Consider the following 24,081-nt stretch of genomic DNA (forward strand, 5'->3'; position numbering starts at 1 on the left):
GACCCGTCACACTGACCCCTGTCATACTGACCTCTGACCCCTGCAACACTAACCCCACCCGTCACCCTGACCCCGTCACTCTAACCCCCGACCCCTCCTCCCTCCTCATCCAATCCCCTCTCTCTATGTCCGACCGTCTCCCCCAGATCCCGCTGTTCTCCCCACCTCGGTGAAGCAGCTGATGTCATTTTCTTACATTAAAAGGTCGATCTGAAGGGAAAGTTGTCTGAAGATTATAAACGTTTGGACAAAACAGCGGCAGTCATTGGGGATAATTTCCTTGTTGCAATTGATTCATAAACCTGTCCTTTATAAACAGATTTAGAATTTCATTGCAAGAGGTGAACAAAATAAAGAGTAGTTTGGTTCTGATTAGTATCAGGAACACGCTGCCTGAAAGGGCGGTGGGAGCAGATTCAATAGTAACTTTCAAATCGGGAATTGGATAAATACTTGCAGCAGATAAAGTTGGCGGGCCGTGGGGGGAGAGCGAGGGGAGTGGGACTGATTGGATCGCTCTGTCACAGAGCATGCACAGGCTCGATGGGCCCAATGGCCTCCTGTGCTGTAGGATAGCACGATTCTATGAGCTGGGCAGTGCCAGTGAGTGGGTTGACTCAGGGTCATGCATGGCCGATCGCCGCTCGATGTTTCAGGGGTTGCAGTTACGTTTCTGGCGCACATTGCCCCGGTCCTCGGCCCCTCGCGCTCACTGACCTGGGGACCCGTACTCATGACGGGGCAGGCGGCATATCTTGGGCATCACCTCGATCAGGGTCTTCACGTACTGCAAGATGGTGCCCTGTAACTGTGGGCGGGAAGCAGACAGGACGCATTAGACTTACTGTGGCCCTCCCGAACCCACGCCCCCGAACCGACCCTCCCAAACCCACGACTCCCAACCTCCCGAAACTGAGACCCCCAAACTCATGACCCCCGCCCTCCTGAACCCACGACCTCAGCACTCCTGAACTCACGGCCCCCTGACCCACGACCCCCGCTCTCCCGAACGCGCGGCCCCCTGACCCACGACCTCCTGAACCCACGACCCCCGCCCTCCTGAAACTGAAACCCCCCATCTGCTCGTACCCCTGCACCCCGCCCTCTCGTTACCCCGCTCACCCATGCCTGATACCCCCCTTGCCCTTCTGTAACCCCGCCCTCCTGAACCCGCGATCCTCCGACCTCGCAATTGGCTGCCACTTTTACAACAGTGACTACATTTCTAAACATACTTCATTGGCTGCAAAGCGCTTTGGGACCTTCCTGAGGTCATGAAAGGCGCTATATAAATGCAAGTTTGCTCTCTCTGCTAGGCGACGGTTAATTACCAGACTTTTGACGATTTTCAGCAGCTCCTCCATCACCACAGCAATACCCTGGTACCCCAGCAACCGGCAGATGGTCTTGAAGTGAGGGGGACCCACAAAGTTGCGGAAGACGCTGTAGATGTGTGTGAAGGCAATGTTCAGAGGCTGAAATGAGAGAGAGTTCCGAAGGAACACAGAGTCAGAGAGCAACCAGGGAGTGGGGCCTGTAACGTCAGCCCAGAGTAATTCAGTAAATGCGCAGCAGTCTGAAACAATTCCTGCGTGTGGTCCCTTGGGGGTTTCTGTTATTATCTGATGTGTCTCGCGCTGTCACTAACAACCACCGCCACCCCAGTGTCCCATCGGAGCGGCCATGTTGGATGGGGGCACGGGTCAGCGATATGAGATACAGCATGGGTTCACCAATCCATGTGCCCTTCCAGCACAGCTCCCCACTGAAGCGTGGGATTGGGGAATTTACACCCAGATCTCCTCGGTTCCAGATTCGTATCACACTGCGTTCAAACTGCAATGTGACTCCACTAAAATTCACCCAGAGAGTGGTGAGAATGTGGAACTCACTACACAAGCAGTGGTTGAGGTGAATAGTATCGATGCATTTAAGGGGAAGCTGGATAAACACATGGGGGAGAAAGGGGAAGTGTTGTTGATCGGGTGAGTTGAAGAGGGTGTTTGTGTCCAGCATGGACCAGTTGGGCTGAATGGTCTGTGTCTGTGCCGTCGACTCAACGTAGTTCCTTGCAAAAGAATGGGATTATTTTCGGATTGTGATGTGAGTGTTTGCACTGGACTAGCCAGGCTGGTGTGTCGAGGTTTGGTGTTGGACACAAGACCCTGGTAAACAATTGGCCATTTGCTCTGTGCAATCCCGAGAGGTCATTTTCTGACTCGGCACTGTGGCAGAGAGACGGTATCAGAATACACGGAGAACTGCACGTGACTTTCTGAGACAAAATGGTCGGGAAATCACACACAGCACAAGCCCGAATCTCCAATAAGAGATGACAAGCCGTAGCCCGAGAGAAGGCCATTTGACCCATCAAACCATACTTTCCACCAGGTACAGGCGACCATGTCACGCACTCTATATTGTTTGCTTCGGAGGTTCCCTCCCACCTGTTCCCATGGTTCAGGTGGATGTTAAGGATCCTGCGACACTCCTGGAGGAAGAGCAGGACCTTCCTCCCTCAAACATCCCCAAAAATAAACAGATTATGTGGTCTTCCATCTTGTTGCTGGAAGTGGGACTTTGCTCCACTACCTGGAGTACTGAGCAGGTTTGGTCTCCTTATCTGACGAAGGATATACTTGCCTTGGAGGCGATGCAATGGTTCACCAGACTGATCCCTGGGATGAGTGGATTGTCCTATGAGGAGAGATTGTGTAGATCGGGCCGATACTCTCTGGAGTTTAGAAGAATGAGAGGTGATCTCATTGAAACATAAGATTCTGAGGGGGATTGACAGGGTAGATGCAGGGAGGGTGTTTCCCCGGGCTGGGGAGTCTAGAACCAGGGGTCACAGTCTCAGGATAAGGGCTCGGCCATTTAGGACTGAGGTGAAGAGGAATTTCTTCACTCAGAGGGTGGTGAATCTTTGGAATTCTCTGCCCCAGAGGGCTGTGGAGGCTCAGTCTCTGAGTATATTCAAGGCTATTAAGTATATTAAGAACGGAGAGGTGCTCATCCAGGACAGAGAGACAGTCAGTGCCCGCTGGAATGAGCACTTCGAGGATCTCCTCAACCGAGACTCTGTCTTCGACACGAGTATCCTCGACTCCATCCCACAGCATGCTACCCGCCACCCCCTCAGCACAACCCCAGCCCGGCACGAGGTTGAAAAGACCATCTCTCAACTGAAGAACAACAAGGCCTCAGGAGCAGATGGAATCCCTGCTGAAGTACTAAAACATGGGGAGAAGCACTACTGGCGCGGATTCATGACCTCATCTCTCTTATCTGGAAGGAGGAGAGCATGCCAGGAGATCTCAGAGACGCTGTAATCGTGACCATCTTAAAGAAAGGTGACCAGTCCAACTGCGGTAATTACAGGAGTTTCCCTCCTGTCTGCCACAGAGAAAGTCATCGCAAGAATCCCCCTCAACCGCCTTCTCCCTGTGGCTGAAGATCTCATCCCAGAGTCACAATGCGGATTCCGCCCACTAAGGGGCACAACGGACATGATCTTCACCGCGCGGCAGATACAAGAGGAATGCAAGGAGCAGCACCAACCCCTGTACATGGCCTTCTTTGACCTCACAAAAACCTTTGACACTGTCAACCGTGAGGGACTATGGAGCGTCCTCCTCAGATTCAGCTGTCCTCAAACGTCTGTCACCATCCTCCGCCTGCTCCACGATGTCATGCAGGCCGTGATCCTGACCAACGGATCCACCACAGACCCAATCCACGTCTGGACCGGGGTCAAGCAGGGCTGTGTCATTGCACTAACCCTCACCTCGATCTTCCTCGCTGCCATGCTCCATCTCACCCTCAGCAAGCTCCCCGCTGGAGTGGAGCTAAATTACAGGACAAACGGGAATCTGTTCAACCTCCACCACCTCCAGGTCAGATCCAAGGCCGTCCCATCCTCCGCCAGCGAACTACAGTAAGCAGATGACGCCTGCGTCTGCGCACACTCGGAGGCCGAACTCCAAACCAGCGTCATCACCTTCACCGAGGCGTACGGGAGCATGGGCCTTACATTAATCACCTGTAAGACAAAGGTCCTCCACCAACCTGCCCCCACCACACAGCACTGCCCCCGCCACACAGCACTGCCCCCGCCACACAGCACTGACCCCTGGTTATCAAACCCCACGGTGAGTCCTTGGACAACGTGGACCATTTTCCATACCTCGAGAGCCTGCTGTCAGCAAGGGCAGACATCGATGACGACGTCCAGCACCTCCTTCAGTGTGCCATAGCAGCCTTCGGTCGCCTGAGGAAGAGAGTGTTTGAAGACCAGGACCTCAAACCCAGCACCAAGCCTATGGTCTACAGAGCAGTAGTGATACTTACCCTCCTATATGGCTCAGAGACATGGACTATGTACAGCAGGCACCTCAAAACACTGGAAAAGTACCAAACGCTGCCTCCGCAAGATCCTGCAAATCCATTGGCAGGATAGGTGCACCAACATCAGTGTTCTCTCTCAGGCCAACATCGAAGCACTGACCACACTCGACCAGCTCTGCTGGGCGGGCCACATTGTCCGCATGCCCGACTCGAGACTCCCAAAGCAAGCACTCTACTCGCAGCTCCAACACGGCAAGTGAGCCCCAGGTGGGCAGAGGAAACGTTACACGGACACCCTCAAAGCCTCCCTGATAAAGTGCAACATCCCCACCGACACCTGGGAGTCCCTGGCCAAAGACCACCCTAAGTGGAGGAAGTGCATCCGGGAGGGCGCTGAGCACCTCGAGTCTCGTCGCTGAGAGCATGCAGAAAGCAAGCGCAGGCAGCGGAAGGAGCGTGCGGCAAACCAGTCCCACCCTCCCCTTCCCTCAACCACTGTCTGCCCCACCTGTGACAGGGTCTGTGGTTCCTGCATTGGTCACCTGAACACTCATTTTTAGTGTGGAAGCAAGTCATTCTCGACTCCAAAGGACTGCCTATGATGATGATATTTAAGGCTGAGAGCGATAGATTTCTGGGCTCTTGAGGAATCCAGGGAAAAGGGGATCATGTGGGAAAGTGGAGATGATGTACAAGATCAGCGCGATCTCATTGAATGGCGGAGCAGGCTCGAGGGGCCAAATGGCCGACTCCTGCTCCTACTTCTTATGTTCTTTAAATGGTTGCCATAATACCCTTCACAACACGCCAATCACACGCCGCGACAAGCCAATCACACGCCGCGACAAGCCAATCACACGGGGAGAACACACCCAAACATACCTGTCATTTATGATGATATTCAGTAAAGCATAACATTTAAAACTTAATAAATGAAATAAAAATGTTCCTACAAAGTTTGGGAATTGAGAGTCCGGTAAAGCTACAATGATTCCAGCATCACAGCCAGTGGTTCAGGACTGACTCACCTTTGACCCATACAGGTAGTATGGCTGCACACTGGCAGGCTTGTCTCTCTGTGGCTCATCTGTGAAGGGAATCGCTGTCCGAACAAACCTGTCATTAGAAAAACAAGTTGTCCCATCAAACACTCCCAGGGCAGGTACAGCACGGGGTTAGATACAGAGTAAAGCTCCTTCTACACTGTCCCATCAAACACTCCCAGGGCAGGTACAGGGGGTTAGATACAGAGTAAAGCTCCCTCTACACTGTCCCATCAAACACTCCCAGGGCAGGTACAGCACGGGGTTAGATACAGAGTAAAGCTCCCTCTACACTGTCCCATCAAACACTCCCAGGGCAGGTACAGGGGGTTAGATACAGAGTAAAGCTCCCTCTACACTGTCCCATCAAACACTCCCAGGGCAGGTACAGGGGGTTAGATACAGAGTAAAGCTCCCTTTACACTGTCCCATCAAACACTCCCAGGGCAGGTACAGCACGGGGTTAGATACAGAGTAAAGCTCCCTCTACACTGTCACATCAAACACTCCCAGGGCAGGTACAGCACGGGTTAGATACAGAGTAAAGCTCCCCCTACACTGTCTCATCAAACACTCCCAGGGCAGGTACAGCACGGGGTTAGATACAGAGTAAAGCTTCCTCTACACTGTCCCATCAAACACTCCCAGGGCAGGTACAGGGGGTTAGATACAGAGTAAAGCTCCCTCTACACTGTCCCATCAAACACTCCCAGGGCAGGTACAGGGGGTTAGATACAGAGTAAAGCTCCCTCTACACTGACCCCATCAAACACTCCCAGGGCAGGTACAGGGGGTTAGATACAGAGTAAAGCTCCCTTTACACTGTCCCATCAAACACTCCCAGGGCAGGTACAGCACGGGGTTAGATACAGAGTAAAGCTCCCTCTACACTGTCACATCAAACACTCCCAGGGCAGGTACAGCACGGGTTAGATACAGAGTAAAGCTCCCCCTACACTGTCTCATCAAACACTCCCAGGGCAGGTACAGCACGGGGTTAGATACAGAGTAAAGCTTCCTCTACACTGTCCCATCAAACACTCCCAGGGCAGGTACAGGGGGTTAGATACAGAGTAAAGCTCCTTCTACAATGTCCCATCAAACACTCCCAGGGCAGGTACAGCGGGTTAGATACAGAGTAAAGCTCCCTCTACACTGTCCCATCAAACACTCCCAGGGCAGGTACAGCACGGGTTAGATACAGAGTAAAGCTCCCTCTACACTGCCCCATCAAACACTCCTAGGGCAGGTACAGCAAGGGTTAGATACAGAGTAAAGCTCCCTCTACACTGTCCCATCAAACACTCCCAGGGCAGGTACAGGGGGTTAGATACAGAGTAAAGCTCCCTCTACACTGTCCCATCAAACACTCCCAGGGCAGGTACAGCAAGGGTTAGATACAGTGTAAAGCTCCCTCTACACTGTCCCATCAAACACTCCCAGGGCAGGTACAGGGGGTTAGATACAGAGTAAAGCTCCCTCTACACTGTCCCATCAAACACTCCCAGGGCAGGTAGAGCAAGGGTTAGATACAGTGTAAAGCTCCCTCTACACTGTCCCATCAAACACTCCCAGGGAAGGTACAGGGGGTTAGATACAGAGTAAAGCTCCCTCTACACTGTCCCATCAAACACTCCCAGGGCAGGTACAGGGGGTTAGATACAGAGTAAAGCTCCCTCTACACTGTCCCATCAAACACTCACAGGGCAGGTACAGGGGGTTAGATACAGAGTAAAGCTCCCTCTACACTGTCCCATCAAACACTCCCAGGGCAGGTACAGGGGGTTAGATACAGAGTAAAGCTCCCTCTACACTGTCCCATCAAACACTCCCAGGGCAGGTACAGCACGGGGTTAGATACATGGAAATAAGGCCCAAGTTTCGGCCTGAGTTGCTCCTGATTTTTTGGAGCAACTGGTGTAGAACGGAGTATCTTAGAAATTCAAATTCTCGGCATTTAGTTTGCTCCAGTTCTAGTCAGTTAGAACAGTTTCACTTTGGAACAGAATTTTTTTTCAAAAGGGGGCGTGTCTGGCCACTTACGCCTGTTTTCAAAGTTTTGGCAGTGAAAACTTACTCCAAACTAATTTAGAATGGAGTAAGTGAAGATTTTTGTACGCTGAAAAAAAACCTTGTCTACACTTTAGAAAATCAGGTGTAGGGAATGGGGGGGGGGTTTAAAGGGAAGTTTACAAACATTAAACACTTCAGTTTTACAAATAAAGAGCCATCATCAATAATAAATGATAAAAATATCAATAAATCAACCAATAAATCAATCAAAAAAAATTAATAAGAAATAATTTTAAAAAAATCAATAAATAAAACACTTTCTACTGACCGACTGCAGCACCGGGAGCCCCCCCCCAAACCCCCCCCCCCCCCCCACAGTGTGTCTCTGTCAGTGTCTCTATCTCTCTGTCTGTCTGTCTGTGTGTCTCTCATTCTCTGTCTGTCAGTGTCTGTGTTTCTGGCAGCAAGAGGAGGGGGAGGAGGGGGGTAGAGGGAGAGAGGGGGGGGGCAGGGGGAGGCAGAGGGGGAGGGAGGAAAGGGGAGGGATGGGGGAGAAGGGGGAGGGAAGGGGAGAGAAGGGGGAGGGGGGGAGAAGGGGGGGAGGAGAAGGGGAAGGGGGGGAGGAGGAGGAGGAGGAGAAGGGGAAGGGGGGAGGAGAAGGGGAAAGGGGGGAGAGGAGAAGGGGAAAGAGAAGGGCGGGGGGGGGAGAAGGGGAAGGGGGAGGGGGAGGGAGGCTGAATGGGCCGGGCCCAAGACTTCGGGCAGGGCCCGTCCCCAGCACCAGATTTACAGGTAGGTGGCATTGGGTCGGGTCAGGTCCGGGGTCGGGAGTGTGGGTCTGGCGGGGGGGGGGGGGGCGGAGGGAGGGAGGGAGAGGGAGGTCAGGTCGGGTGGGGAGGGGGGGAAAGCGGGTCGGGTCCAGTTCGGGGGGTCGGGTCGGGTTCGGGGTGGGGAGGGGAGGGGGGGTGAAGCGTGAGTTGAGTCGGGTCGGGAGGAAGCAGGAGCTGACCGTGGGAGGAGCTTTATTCACGCAGCCCCAGCGAGGCCATTGGGCCAGGGCTAGGGGCTGCGTGCTTCGGGCCCCTCCCACACAGTTTTGGGCGCCTGGAGCTACTGCACTTGCGTGCCGACTGTAGCGCGCATGTGCAGAGGTCCCGGCACTGTTTTCAGCGCAGGGACCTGGCTCCGCCCCCCACAGCTCCTGCTGCGCCGTGCCCAGCTCCAGAGGACCAGCAGGGAGCCGGAGAATCTGGAAGTTTTTTTTAGGCGCACTTTGTGGTGCGAAAAACGGGCGTCCATGTCGGGGCTGCGCCGTTCTAGGCACAGCCCGAAACTTGGGCCCATAGAAACATAGAAAATAGGTGCAGGAGTAGGCCATTTGGCCCTTCGAGCCTGCACCACCATTCAATAAGATCATGGCTGATCATTCCCTCAGTACCCCTTTCCTGCTTTCTCTCCATACTCCTTGATCCCTTTAGCCATAAGGGCCATATCTAACTCCCTCTTGAATATATCCAATGAAGTGGCATCAACAACTCTCTGCGGCAGGGAATTCCACAGGTTCACAACTCTCTGAGTGAAGAAGTTTCTCCTCATCTCAATCCTAAATGGCCGACCCCTTATCCTAAGACTATGTCCCCTGGTTCTGGACTTCCCCAACATCGGGAACATTCTTCCTGCATCTAACCAGTCCAGTCCCGTTAGAATCTTATACGTTTCTATGAGATCCCCTCTCATTCTTCTAAAGGCCCAGTTGATCCAATCTCTCCTCATATGTCAGTCCTGCCATCCCGGGAATCAGTCTGGCGAACCTTCGTTGCACTCCCTCAATAGCAAGAACGTCCTTCCTCAGATTAGGAGACCAAAATTTAACACAATATTCCAGGTGAGGTCTCACCAAGGCCCTGTACAACTGCAGTAAGACCTCCCTGCTCCTATACTCAAATCCCCTAGCTATGAAGGCCAACATACCACTTGTCTTCTTAACCACCTGCTGTACCTGCATGCCAACTTTCAATGACTGATGTACCATGACACCCAGGTCTCGTTGCACCTCCCCTTTTCCAAATCTGCCGCCATTCAGATAATATTCTGTCTTTGTGTTTTTGCCCCCAAAGTGGATAACCTCACATTTATCCACATTATACTGCATCTGCCATGCATTTGCCCACTCACTTAGCCTGTCCAAGTCACCCTGCAGCCTCTTAGTGTCCTCCTCACAGCTCACACCGCCACCCAGTTTAGTGTCATCTGCAAACTTGGAGATATTACATTCAATTCCTTCATCCAAATCATTGATGTATATTGTAAATAGCTGGGGTCCCAGCACTGAGCCCTGCGGCACTCCACTAGTCACTGCCTGCCATTCTGAAAAGGACCTGTTTATCCCAACTCTCTGCTTCCTGTCTGCCAACCAGTTCTCTATCCACGTCAGTACATTATCCCCAATACCATGTGCTTTGATTTTGCACACCAATCTCTTGTGCGGGACCTTGTCAAAAGCCTTTTGAAAGTCCAAATACACCACATCCACTGGTTCTCACTTGTCCACTCTGCTAGTTACAGCCTCAAAAAATTCCAGAAGATCTGTCAAGCATGATTTCCTTTTCATAAATCCATGCTGACTTGGACCGATCCTGTCACTGCTTTCCAAATGCGCTGCTATTTCATCCTTAATAATTGCTTCCAACATTTTCTCCACTACTGATGTCAGGCTAACTGGTCTATAATTACCCTTTTTCTCTCTCCCTCCTTTTTTAAACTGTGGTGTTACATTAGCAACTCTCCAGTCCATAGGAACTGATCCAGAGTCGATAAGACTGTTGGAAAATGCATCCACTATTTCTATGGTCACTTCCTTAAGTACTCTGGGATGCAGACTATCAGGCCCCAGGGATTTATCGGGCTTCAATCCTATCAATAAAGAGTAAAGCTCCCTCTACACTGTCCCTTCAAACACTCCCAGGGCAGGTACAGCACGGGTTAGATACAGAGTAAAGCTCCATCTAGACTGTCCCATCAAACACTCCCAGGGCAGGTACAGCATGGAGTTAGATAGAGAGTAAAGCTCCCTCTACACTGTCCCATCAAACACTCCCAGGGCAGGTACAGCATGGAGTTAGATACAGAGTAAAGCTCCCTCTACACTGTCCCATCAAACACTCCCAGGGCAGGTACAGCATGGAGTTAGATACAGAGTAAAGCTCCCTCTACACTGTCCCATCAAACACTCCCAGGGCAGGTACAGCATGGAGTTAGATACAGAGTAAAGCTCTCTCTACACTGTCCCATCAAACACTCCCAGGGCAGGTACAGGGGGTTAGATACAGAGTAAAGTTTCAATTCTGGTGTCATATTTGACCCCGAGATGAGCTTCTGACCACATATCCGCGCCATAACTAAGACCATCTATTTCCACCTCGGTAACATCACTCGTCTCTGTCCGTCTCAGGTCATCCGCTGCTGAAACCCTCATTCGTGACCTTGTTACCTCTCGACTTGACTATTCCAACGCACTGCTGGCTGGCCCCCCACATTCTACCCTACGTAAACTTCAGCTCATCCAAAACTCGACTGCCCGTATCCTAACTCGCACCAAGTCCCACTCACCCATCACTACCTGTGCTCGCTGACCTACATTAGCCCCCAGTTAAGCAACGCCCCTCCCTGTCTCAGTAATCGCCTTCAGCCCCACAATCCCCCCAAACATCTCTGATTATAACCATCGGTGGCCGTGCCTTCTGTTGCCTGGGCCCCAAGCTCTGGAACTCCCTCCCTCAACCTCTCCGCCTCTCTACCTCTCTCTCCTCCTTAAAAACAACATATCTGACAAAGCTTTTGGTCATCTGCCCAATATCGCCGTGTCTGGATCGGTGTCACATTTCATTTGATAATCACTCCTGTGAATCGCTTTCTGATCTTTTACTACATTAAAGGGGCTATATAAATACAAATTGTTACTGTAATTCTACAACAACAGGTGGGTCACACTATCAGAAAGCTCCATCCCCCTCCTCTGCAGCCTTTCCAAAGTGAGAAACGGCACAATCAGGTACAGGGAGTTGGAAAACATCACCAGGAGCAATCCCTGGGTTTGGAAAACAGAGAGAAGGCAGTTCAGAAATGCCCTCCGCCCGCCACCCCCATCAATGGGCGATACTGACCCATTGACTGGGCGATACTGAAATATTGACTGCGCGATACTGACCCATTGACCCATTGACTGGGCGATACTGACCCATTGACTGGGCGATACTGACCCATTGACCCATTGACTGGGCGATACTGAAATATTGACTGCGCGATACTGACCCATTGACCCATTGACTGGCGATACTGACCCATTCTTTGGGCGATACTGACCCATTGACTAGGTGATACTGAAATATTGACTGTGCGATACTGACCCATTGACTGGCGATACTGACCCATTGACTGGCGATACTGACCCATTGACTGGGCGATACTGAAATATTGACTGCGTGATACTGACCCATTGACTGGCGATACTGACCCACTGACCCATTGACTGGCGATACTGACCCATTGTTTGGGCGATACTGATCCATTGACTGGGCGATACTGAAATATTGATTGCGCGATACTGACCCATTGACCCATTGACTGGCGATACTGACCCATTGTTTGGGCGATACTGACCCATTGTTTGGGCGATACTGACCCATTGACTGGGCATACTGAAATATTGACTGGGCGATACTGACCCTTTGACTCATTGACTGGGTGATACTGACCCACTGACGCATTGACAGGGCGATACTGACCTATTGACCCATTGACTGGGTGATAGTGACCCATTGACCGGGTGATACTGACCCATTGACCCATTGACTGGGCGACACTGACCCACTGACCCATTGACTGGGCGATACTGACCCACTGACCCATTGACTAGGCGATACTTTCCCATTGACTGGGCGATACTGACCCATTGACTGGGCGATACCGACCCATTGACCAATTGACTGGGCGATACTGACCCATTGACCAATTGACTGGGCGATACTGACCCATTGACCCATTGATTGGGTGATACTGACCCATTGACCAATTGATTGGGCGATACTGACCCATTGACCAATTGATTGGGCGATACTGACCCATTGACTGGGCGATACCGACCCATTGACCAATTGACTGGGCGATACTGACCCATTGACCCATTTATTGGGTGATACTGACCCATTGACCAATTGATTGGGCGATACTGACCCACTGACCCATTGACTGGGCGATACTGACCCACTGACCCATTGACTGGGCGATACTGACCCACTGACCCATTGACTGGGCGATTCTGACCCATTGACCATTGACTGGGCGATACTGACCCATTGATCATTGACTGGGCGATACTGACCCATTGATCATTGACTGGGCGATACTGACCCATTGACCCATTGACTGGGCGATACTGACCCACTGACTCATTGATTGGGCGATACTGACCCATTGACCTATTGACCCATTGATTGGGCGATACTGACCCACTGACTGGGCGATACTGACCCATTGACCCATTGATTGGGCGATACTGACCCACTGATTGGGCGATACTGACCCACTGACCATTGACTGGGCAATACTGACCCATTGACTGGGCGATACTGACCCATTGATTGGGTGATAATGACCCATTGACCCATTGACTGGGTGATACTGACCCACTGACCCATTGACTGGGCGATACTGACCCATTGACCATTGACTGGGCGATACTGACCCATTGACTCATTGATTGGGCGATACTGACCCATTGACTCATTGATTGGGCGATACTGACCCATTGATCTATTGACTGGGCGATACTGACCTATTGACCCATTGACTGGGCGATACTGACCCATTGACCCATTGATTGGGCGATACTGACCTATTGACCCATTGACTGGGTGATACTGACCCACTGACCCATTGATTGGGCGATACCGACCCTTTGACCTATTAACTGGGCGATGCTGACTCACTGACCCATTGACTGGGCGATACTGACCCATTGACCCATTGACTGGGCGATAATGACCCATTGATTGGGGGATACTGACCCATTGACCGGGTGATACTGACCCATTGACCCATTAATTGGGCGATACTGACCCATTGACCAATTGATTGGGCGATACTGACCTATTGACCCATTGATTGGGCGATACTGACCCATTGACTGGGCGTTACTGGCCCATTGACTGGGCGTTACTGACCCACTGACCCATTGACTGGGCGATACTGACCCATTGACCCATAGATTGGGCGATACTGACCTATTGACCCTTTGGGCGATACTGACCCACTGACCCATTGACTGGGCGATACTGACCCATTGACTGGGCGATACTGACGCATTGACCCATTGACTGGGCGCTAATGACCCATTGACTGTGCAATACTGACCCATTGACCCATTGATTGGGCGATACTGACCCACTGACCCATTGACTGGGCGATACTGACCCATTGACCCATAGATTGGGCGATACTGACCCATTGACCGGGTGATACTGACCCACTGACCCATTGACTGGGCGATACTGACCCATTGACCCATTGACTGGGCGATAATGACCCATTGATTGGGGGATACTGACCCATTGACCGGGTGATACTGACACATTGACCCATTAATTGGGCGATACTGACCCATTGACCAATTGATTGGGCGATACTGACCTATTGACCCATTGATTGGGCGATACTGACCCATTGACTGGGCGTTACTGGCCCATTGACTGGGCATTACTGACCCACTGACCCATTGACTGGGCGATACTGACCCATTGACCCATAGATTGGGCGATACTGACCTATTGACCCTTTGGGCGATACTGACCCACTGACCCATTGACTGGGCGATACTGACCCATTGACTGGGCGATACTGACGCATTGACCCATTGACTGGGCGCTAATGACCCATTGACTGGGCAATACTGACCCATTGACCCATTGATTGGGCAATACTGACCCACTGACCCATTGACTGGGCGATACTGACCCATTGACCCATAGATTGGGCGATACTGACCCATTGACCGGGTGATACTGACCCACTGACCCATTGACTGGGCGATACTGACCCATTGACTGGGCGATATTGTCCCATTGACTGGGCGATAATGACCGATTGACCCATTGACTGGGTGATACTGACCCATTGACTGGGCGATACTGACCCACTGACCCATTGGCTGGGCGATACTGACCCATCGACCGGGTGATACTGACCTACTGACCCATTGACTTGGCGATACTGAATCATTGACCATTGACTGGGCAATACTGACCTATTGACCCATTGATTGGGTGATACTGACCCACTGACCCATTGATGGGGCAATACTGACCCATTGTCCATTGACTGGGCGATACTGACTCATTGACCAGGCAATACTGACCCATTGACTGGGTGATACTGACCCATTGATTGGGCGATAATGACCCATTGACCGGGTGATACTGACCCACTGACCCATTGACTGGGCGATACTGACCCATTGACTGGGCGATACTGTCCCATTGACTGGGCGATACTGACCCACTGACCCATTGGCTGGGCGATACTGACCCATCGACCGGGTGATACTGACCCACTGACCTGGCGATACTGACGCATTGACCATTGACTGGGCGATACTGACCTATTGACCCATTGATTGGGTGATATTGACCCACTGACCAATTGACTGGGCAATACTGACACATTGACCCATTGATTGGGCGATACTGACCCACTGATCCATTGATGGGGCAATACTGACCCATTGTCCATTGACTGGGTGATACTGACCCACTGACCCATTGGCTGGGCGATACTGACCCATCGACCGGGTGATACTGACCCACTGACCCATTGACTGGGCGATACTGACGCATTGACCATTGACTTGGCGATACTGACCTATTGACCCATTGACTGGGTGATAGTGACCCATTGACCGGGTGATACTGACCCATTGACCCATTGACTGGGCGACACTGACCCACTGACCCATTGACTGGGCGATACTGACCCATTGACCCATTGACTGGGCGATACTTTCCCATTGACTGGGCGATACTGACCCATTGACTGGGCGATACCAACCCATTGACCAATTGACTGGGCGATACTGACCCATTGACCAATTGACTGGGCGATACTGACCCATTGACCCGTTGATTGGGTGATACTGACCCATTGACCAATTGATTGGGCGATACTGACCCATTGACCAATTGATTGGGCGATACTGACCCATTGACTGGGCGAAACCGACCCATTGACTGGGCGATACTGACCCATTGACCAATTGATTGGGCGATACTGACCCATTGACCAATTGATTGGGCGATACTGACCCATTGACCAATTGATTGGGCGATACTGACCTATTGACCCATTGATTGAGCGATACTGACCCATTGACTGGGCGTTACTGGCCCATTGACTGGGCGTTACTGACCCACTGACCCATTGACTGGGCGATACTGACCCATTGACCCATAGATTGGGCGATACTGACCTATTGACCCTTTGGGCGATACTGACCCACTGACCCATTGACTGGGCGATACTGACCCATTGACTGGGCGATATTGACCCACTGACCCATTGACTGGGCAATACTGACCCACTGATCCATTGATGGGGCAATACTGACCCATTGTCCATTGACTGGGTGATACTGACCCACTGATCCATTGGCTGGGCGATACTGACCCATCGACCGGGTGATACTGACCCACTGACCCATTGACTGGGCGATACTGACACATTGACCATTGACTGGGTGATATTGACCTATTGACCCACTGACCCATTGACTGGGCAATACTGACACATTGACCTATTGATTGGGCGATACTGACCCACTGATCCATTGATGGGGCAATACTGACCCATTGTCCACTGATTGAGCAATACTGACCCATTGATTGGGCAATACTGACCCATTGACTGGGCGATACTGACCCACTGACCCATTGACTGGGCGATACTGACCCATTGACCGAGCGATACTGACCCAATGGCCCATTCATTGGCCGATACTGACCCATTGACCCATTGATTGGGCAAGAATATCCTTCCTCAGATTAGGAGACCAAAACTGATCACAATATTCCAGGTGAGGCCTCACCAAGGCCCTGTACAACTGCAGTCAGACCTCCCTGCCCCTGTACTCAAATCCTTTCGCTATGAAGGCCAACATGCCATTTGCCTTCTTCACCGCCTGCTGTACCTGCATGCCAAACTTCAATGACTGATGTACCATGACACCCAGGTCTCGTTGCACCTCCCCTTTTCCTAATCTGTCACCATTCAGATAATATTCTGTCTTCCTGTTTTTGCCACCAAAGTGGATAACCTCACATTTATCCACATTATACTGCATCTGCCATGCATTTGCCCACTCACCTAACCTGTCCAAGTCACCCTGCAGCCTCTTAGCATCCTCCTCACAGCTCACATCGCCACCTAGCTTAGTGTCATCTGCAAACTTGGAGATGTTACATTCAATTCCTTCATCTAAATCATTGATATATATTGTAAATAGCTGGGGTCCCAGCACTGAACCCTGCGGCACCCCACTGGTCACTGCCTGCCATTCTGAAAAGGACACGTTTATTCCGACTCTCTGCTTCCTGTCTGCCAACCAGTTCTCTATCCACATCAGTACATTACCCCCAATACCATGTGCTTTAATTTTGCACACTAATCTCCTGTGTGGGACCTTGTCAAAAGCCTTTTGAAAGTCCAAATCCACTGGTTCTCCCTTGTCCACTCTACTAGTTACATCCTCAAAAAATTCTAGGAGATTTGTCAAGCATGATTTCCCTTTCATAAATCCATGCTAATAATTGGTTCCAACATTTTCCCCACCACTGATGTCAGGCTAACTGGTCTATAATTCCCTGTTTTTCTCTCCCTCCTTTTTAAAAAAGTGATTGGGCGATACTGACCCATTGTGCCAATCAATGGGTCAGTATGGCCCAATGATTGGCCAATACTGACCCATTGATTGGGTGATACGGACCCACTGATTGGGCGATACGGACCCACTGATTGGGCGATACGGACCCACTGATTGGGCGATACGGACCCACTGATTGGGCGATACGGACCCACTGATTGGGCGATACGGACCCACTGATTGGGCGATACGGACCCACTGATTGGGCGATACGGACCCACTGATTGGGCGATACGGACCCACTGATTGGGCGATACGGACCCACTGATTGGGCGATACGGACCCACTGATTGGGCGATACGGACCCACTGATTGGGCGATACGGACCCACTGATTGGGCGATACGGACCCACTGATTGGGCGATACGGACCCACTGATTGGGCGATACGGACCCATTGATTGGGTGATACGGACCCACTGATTGGGCGATACGGACCCACTGATTGGGTGACATTGACCGATTGATCGGGTGACACTGACCGATTGGTTGACCCGTTGTAGCAGTAATTGGGCAGGAAGTCGAAGTTGAGTTCCCAGAAGACGTGGAGAGTGATCCGTCCATACGGGGCGGACACGTTGTGATTGGCCTCCCGGAACATGGCGTCGAAGCTGTCCAGTGTCATGTGTTTGGAGAGGAGGCGGTGAGTGAGACGATTCACCTCAAACAGCCACTCCAGTTCCTGCGGGAGGACAAAGAGCAGAGAGTTTCACCAACGACCCATTCTTCACCCAACAATTTCATCCCCAGCTCTGCTCCCTTAAAAGTGCTGACACTCACTGGGACAGAGGCACCCGTTACCCCCTCGGTACCTCACTCATAAAGTCACTCCGTGCCGCCCCGCTATCGACCAGGCCAGATATCTCAAGCGAGCCCAGGTTTGTATTCACCTGCCGTCCACACACAGATCGGGGCCCACGGGGCCACCGGAACACAACATTTACCACTCACAACCGCCATTCAGTAAGGTCAGGGCTGATCTTCTGAAGCAAGAACCCAGGCTGATGGTCCATGGGTTCGGGACAGGAGGGAACAGTCTGCCTTGGGACACACTGGTCAAGTTCAGTGAGCTCAGTCCAGACAGGGAGGGCAAAGCTGGGACTGTTCAGTCCCCATCGCTCCGTGTCCTGCACCCACTTCCCCACCAGTGTTCCAATACTGAGAGGGAGTGGAGAGAATCGCAGAATCATAGAATTTTACAGCGCAGGAGGCCATTTGGCCCATTGTGCCCGTACTGGCACTTGGGTATAGCGAGCCCCCCCTGCTCATTCCCCACAGCCCTGCACATTATTAACGCTCAAATCCTGAAAGGGAATCTCTGTGCTTCAAGTTGTTAGCCCATGGAACTAAACCTACCAACGCTTCAGTTAAAAGGTAACTTGTGATGAACACATTTACCCGCTAACTCTGGTTGTATTTAACGTAACACAAGAACACATGAGCCCCCTTGCCCCCCACATTATCTCCCACCTCCATGAAGTTGATCTCCTTACCACAACAGACGTCAAGTCCTCACTCTCGAACCTGCTGATGGCGTGATCCAGCGACTTGTACATGGCAGCTGAAATTCTTTGAGTGATGAGCCTGTTCAGGTCGATGGACCTCCCCAAGAGCTGCAAAAAAACGCAGCTACGAGTCAAACCCAGAGCACCATCAGATCGTCAGACCATCGGGATGTTCTGAGACAGAAGGTCATGTGTTCAAGTCCCATTCCAGAGTCTTGAGCACAAAATCTAGGCTGACACTCCAGTGCAGTACTGAGGGAGAGCCGCACTGTCGGAGGGGCAGTACTGAGGGAGCGCCGCACTGTCGGAGGGGCAGTACTGAGGGAGAGCCGCACTGTCGGAGGGGCAGTACTGAGGGAGAGCCGCACTGTCGGAGGGGCAGTACTGAGGGAGCGTCGCACTGTCGGAGGGGCAGTACTGAGGGAGCGCCGCACTGTCAGAGGGGCAGTACTGAGGGAGAACTGCAGTCAGAGGTACAGTCTTTCAGATGAGACATCAAACCGAGGCCCTGTCTACTTTCCAAGGTGGATGGAAAAGATCCTATGGCACTAATTCGAAGAAGGGGAGTTCTCCCTGGTGTCCTGGGGCCAATATTTATCCCTCAATCAAAATCACTAAAACAGATCATCTGATCATTATCACATTGCTGTGTGTGGGAGCTTGCTGTGCGCAAATTGCCTGCCATGTTTCCCATATTACAACAGTGACTACACTCCAAAAAGTACTTCATTGGATGTAAAGAGCTTCGAGACGTCCGGTGGTCGTGAAAGGCGCTATATAAATGCAAGTCTTTCTTTCTTTTAGAGGCACTGTGTCCACTTCTACAGTTCCACTTGGAGAAGATACTCCTCGGAACCTCACCATTGCTCAATGCCCGCTGTCTGACAACGGAGGGCACCGGAGCCCGCTGGTTACTGTGGTGGAATAGCAACCCAGGCAGGGGTCACAAGATCAAATCCCACCATGGCCAGCGACAACTGTAAAAGGTGACTGAACAAGAAAGGCTCTGATTTACAAGACCCCGAATATTTTTCATCCTTAAAGGCCCTATTCTCTTTCTAGTAATTAGTGGGGGGGGGTTAAGGTGAACGGAAATGTAAAAAGTCACAGAATAAGGAGAGGACGTGGGAGCAGGGTAGCACTGGGGGAAATGAAAACCATAGTGTGCCAGGAAGGGACAGAATGTATAAACATAAAGGTGAATCAGAAAGTGGGGTCAAAGAAGGAAAAGAATTGTAAAAAAACACATTTAGAAGCTCTTTATGTGAATGCACACAGCATTTGTAACAAATTCGATGAGTTGACGGCACAAAGAGATACAAATGGGTTTGATCTGATCGCCATTACAGAGACGTGGTCGCAAGGTGACCAAGGCTGGGAACTGAATATTCAGGGTATTTGACAATTCGGAAGTTCAGACAGAAAGGAAAAGGAGGTGGGGTAGCTCTGTTAATAAAGGATGGGATCAGTGCGTTAGTGAGAAACGATACTGGCTCGGAAGATCAAGATGTTGAAACAGTTTGGGTGGAGATAAGGAATAATAAGGGAAAAAGTCTCTGGTGGGTGTAGTCTACAGGCCCCCTAACAGTAGCTACACTGTTGGACGGAGTGTAAATCAAGAAATAATGGAGGCTTGTAAAAAAGGAACGGCAATAACTATGGGCGATTTTAATCTTCATATTGATTGGACAAATCAAATTGGCCAGGGTAGCCTTGAGGAAGAGTTCATAGAGTGTATCCGGGATAGTTTCCTTGAACAGTATGTTGCGGAACCAACCAGGGAGCAGGCTATCTTAGATCTGGTCCTGTGTAATGAGACAGGATTAATAAACGTCCCCTAGTAAAGGATCCTCTAGGACCATAAGAACATAAGAATTAGGAACAGGAGTAGGCCATCTAGCCCCTCGAGCCTGCTCCGCCATTCAACAAGATCATGGCTGATCTAGTCGTGGACTCAGCTCCACTTACCCGCCCGCTCCCCGTAACCCTTAATTCCCTTATTGGTTAAAAATCTATCTATTTGTGACTTGAATACATTCAATGAGCTAGCCTCAACTGCTACCTTGGGCAGAGAATTCCACAGATTCACAACCCTCTGGGAGAAGAAATTCCTTCTCAACTCGGTTTTAAATTGGCTCCCCCGTATTTTGAGGCTGTGCCCCCTAGTTCTAGTCTCCCCGACCAGTGGAAACAACCTCTCTGTCTCTATCTTGTCTATCCCTTTCATTATTTTAAATGTTTCTGTAAGATCACCTCTCATCCTTCTGAACTCCAACGAGTAAAGACCCAGTCTACTCAACCTATCATCATAAGGTAACCCCCTTATCTCCAGAATCAGCCTAGTGAATCGTCTCTGTACCCGCTCCAAAGCTAGTATGTCCTTCCTTAAGTAAGGTGACCAAAACTGCACGCAGTACTCCAGGTGCGGCCTCACCAATACCCTATATAGTTGCAGCAGGACCTCCCTGCTTTTGTACTCCATCCCTCTCGCAATGAAGGCCAACATTCCATTCACCTTCCTGATTACCTGCTGCACCTGCAAACTAACTTTTTGGGATTCATGCACAAGGACCCCCAGGTCCCTCTGCACCGCAGCATGTTGTAATTTCTCCCCATTCAAATAATATTCCCTTTTACTGTTTTTTTTCCAAGGTGGATGACCTCACACTTTCCGACATTGTATTCCATCTGCCAAACCTTAGCCCATTCGCTTAACCTATCTAAATCTCTTTGCAGCCTCTCTGTGTCCTCTACACAACCCACTTTCCCACGAATCTTTGTGTCATCTGCAAATTTTGTTACACTACACTCTGTTCTCTCTTCCAGGTCATCTATGTATATTGTAAACAGTTGTGGTCCCAGCACCGATCCCTGTGGCACACCACTAACCATCGATTTCCAACCCAAAAACGACCCATTTATCCCGACTCTCTGCTTTCTGTTAGCTAGCCAATTCTCTATCCATGCTAATACATTTCCTCTGACTCCACGTACCTTTATCTTCTGCAGTAACCTTTTGTGTGGCACCTTATCGAACGCCTTTTGGAAATCTAAATACACCACATCCATCGGTACACCTCTATCCACCATGCTCGTTATATCCTCAAAGAATTCCAGTAAATTAGTTAAACATGATTTCCCCTTCATGAATCCATGTTGCGTCTGCTTGATTGCACTATTCCTATCTAGATGTCCCGCTATTTCTTCCTTAATGATAGCTTCAAGCATTTTCCCCACTACAGATGTTAAACTAACCGGCCTATAGTTACCTGCCTTTTGTCTGCCCCCTTTTTTTAAACAGAGGCGTTACATTAGCTGCTTTCCAATCCGCTGGTACCTCCCCAGAGTCCAGAGAATTTTGGTAGATTATAACGAATGCATCTGCTATAACTTCCGCCATCTCTTTTAATACCCTGGGATGCATTTCATCAGGACCAGGGGACTTGTCTACCTTGAGTCCCATTAGCCTGTCCAGCACTACCCCCCTCGTGATAGTGATTGTCTCAAGGTCCTCCCTTCCCACATTCCTGTGACCAGCAATTTTTGGCATGGTTTTTGTGTCTTCCACTGTGAAGACCCAAGCAAAATAATTGTTTAAGGTCTCAGCTATTTCCATATTTCCCATTATTAAATCCCCCTTCTCATCTTCTAAGGGACCAACATTTACTTTAGTCACTCTTTTCCGTTTTATATATCGGTAAATGCTTTTACCATCTGTTTTTGTTTTGCGCAAGTTTACTTTCGTAATCTATCTTTCCTTTCTTTATTGCTTTCTTAGTCATTCTTTGCTGTTGTTTAAAATTTTCCCAATCTTCTAGTTTCCCTTTAACCTTGGCCACCTTATACGCATTGGTTTTTAATTTGATACTCTCCTTTATTTCCTTGGTTATCCACGGCTGGTTATCCCTTCTCTTACCGCCCTTCTTTTTCACTGGAATATATTTTGTTGAGCACTATGAAAGAGCTCCTTAAAAGTCCTCCACTGTTCCTCAATTGTGCCACCGTTTAGTCTGTGTTTCCAGTCTACTTTAGCCAACTCTGCCCTCATCCCACTGTAGTCCCCTTTGTTTAAGCATAGTACGCTCGTTTGAGACACTACTTCCTCACCCTCAATCTGTATTACAAATTCAACCATACTGTGATCACTCATTCCGAGAGGATCTTTTACTAGGAGATCGTTTATTATTCCTGTCTCATTACACAGGACCAGATCTAAGATAGCTTGCTCCCTTGTCGGTTCTGTAACATACTGTTCTCAGAAACAATCCCGTATGCATTCTATGAATTCCTCCTCAAGGCTACCCCGTGTGATTTGATTTGACCAATCGATATGTAGGTTAAAATCCCCCATGATTACTGCCGTTCCTTTTTCACATGTCTCCATTATTCCCTTGATTATTGTCCGCCCCACCGTGAAGTTATTATTTGGGGGCCTATAAACTACGCCCACCAGTGACTTTTTCCCCTTACTATCTTTAATCTCCACCCAAATGATTCAACATGGTTGAATTTCAAATTCAGTTGGAGGGTGAGAAAGTTGGATCTCAAACCAGGGCCCTAAGCTTAAATAAAGGAGACTACAAAGGTATGAAGGCAGAGTTGGCTAAAGTGGACTGGGAAAATAGATTAAAGTGTGGGACAGTTGATGAGTATGGCAGACATTTAAGGAGATATTTCATAACTCGCAACAAAAATATATCCCAATGAGAAGGAAAGACTGTAAGAGAAGGGATAAACATCCGTGACTAACTGAGGAAATAAGGGAGGGTATCAAATTGAAAACAAGGGCATACAATGTGGCCAAGACCAGTGGGAGGCCAGAGGATTGGGAAACTTTTAAAAACCAGCAAAGAACGACTAAAAAAATAATAAAGAGAGGGAAAATACATTATGAAAGTAAACTAGCACGAAATATAAAAAGATAGTAAGAGTTTTGACAGGTATATAAAAAGGAAAAGAGTGGCTAAAGTAAATGTTTGTCCCCTAGAGGATGAGACTGGGGAATTAATAATGGGGAACAGGGAAATGGCAGAAACTTTGAACAAATATTTTGTATCAGTCTTCACGGTAGAAGGCACTAAAAATATCCCAATAATGGATAATCAAGGGGCTATAGGGAGGGAGGAACTTAATACAATCACTATCAATAATGAAGTAGTATTCGTTAAAATAATGGGATTAAAGGCGGACAAGTCCCCTGGACCTGA

General features: G+C 50.0%; 1 protein-coding gene across 3 annotated transcripts in view; it reads right to left on the reverse strand.

Annotated features, from left to right (window-relative positions):
• The window catches only part of cyfip2 (cytoplasmic FMR1 interacting protein 2), a 121,759-nt gene that overhangs the window by 27,771 nt on the left and 69,907 nt on the right, over positions 1-24,081 (reverse strand). For all 3 annotated transcript variants that reach the window (XR_011592976.1, XM_070877969.1, XM_070877968.1), the window contains 5 exons: positions 18,863-18,982; positions 17,852-18,051; positions 5,376-5,463; positions 1,332-1,475; positions 718-808 (listed from right to left, as the gene is read on the reverse strand). Coding sequence is in view for 2 of the 3 variants with exons in the window: in XM_070877969.1 (XP_070734070.1) it covers positions 718-808; positions 1,332-1,475; positions 5,376-5,463; positions 17,852-18,051; positions 18,863-18,982 (643 nt within the window). In the remaining variant the exon portion in view is untranslated. The remainder of the gene's footprint in view (positions 1-717; positions 809-1,331; positions 1,476-5,375; positions 5,464-17,851; positions 18,052-18,862; positions 18,983-24,081) is intronic.

The sequence above is a fragment of the Pristiophorus japonicus genome, chromosome 4 (genome assembly GCF_044704955.1).
Source record: "Pristiophorus japonicus isolate sPriJap1 chromosome 4, sPriJap1.hap1, whole genome shotgun sequence".
NCBI classification, from domain to species: domain Eukaryota; kingdom Metazoa; phylum Chordata; class Chondrichthyes; family Pristiophoridae; genus Pristiophorus; species Pristiophorus japonicus.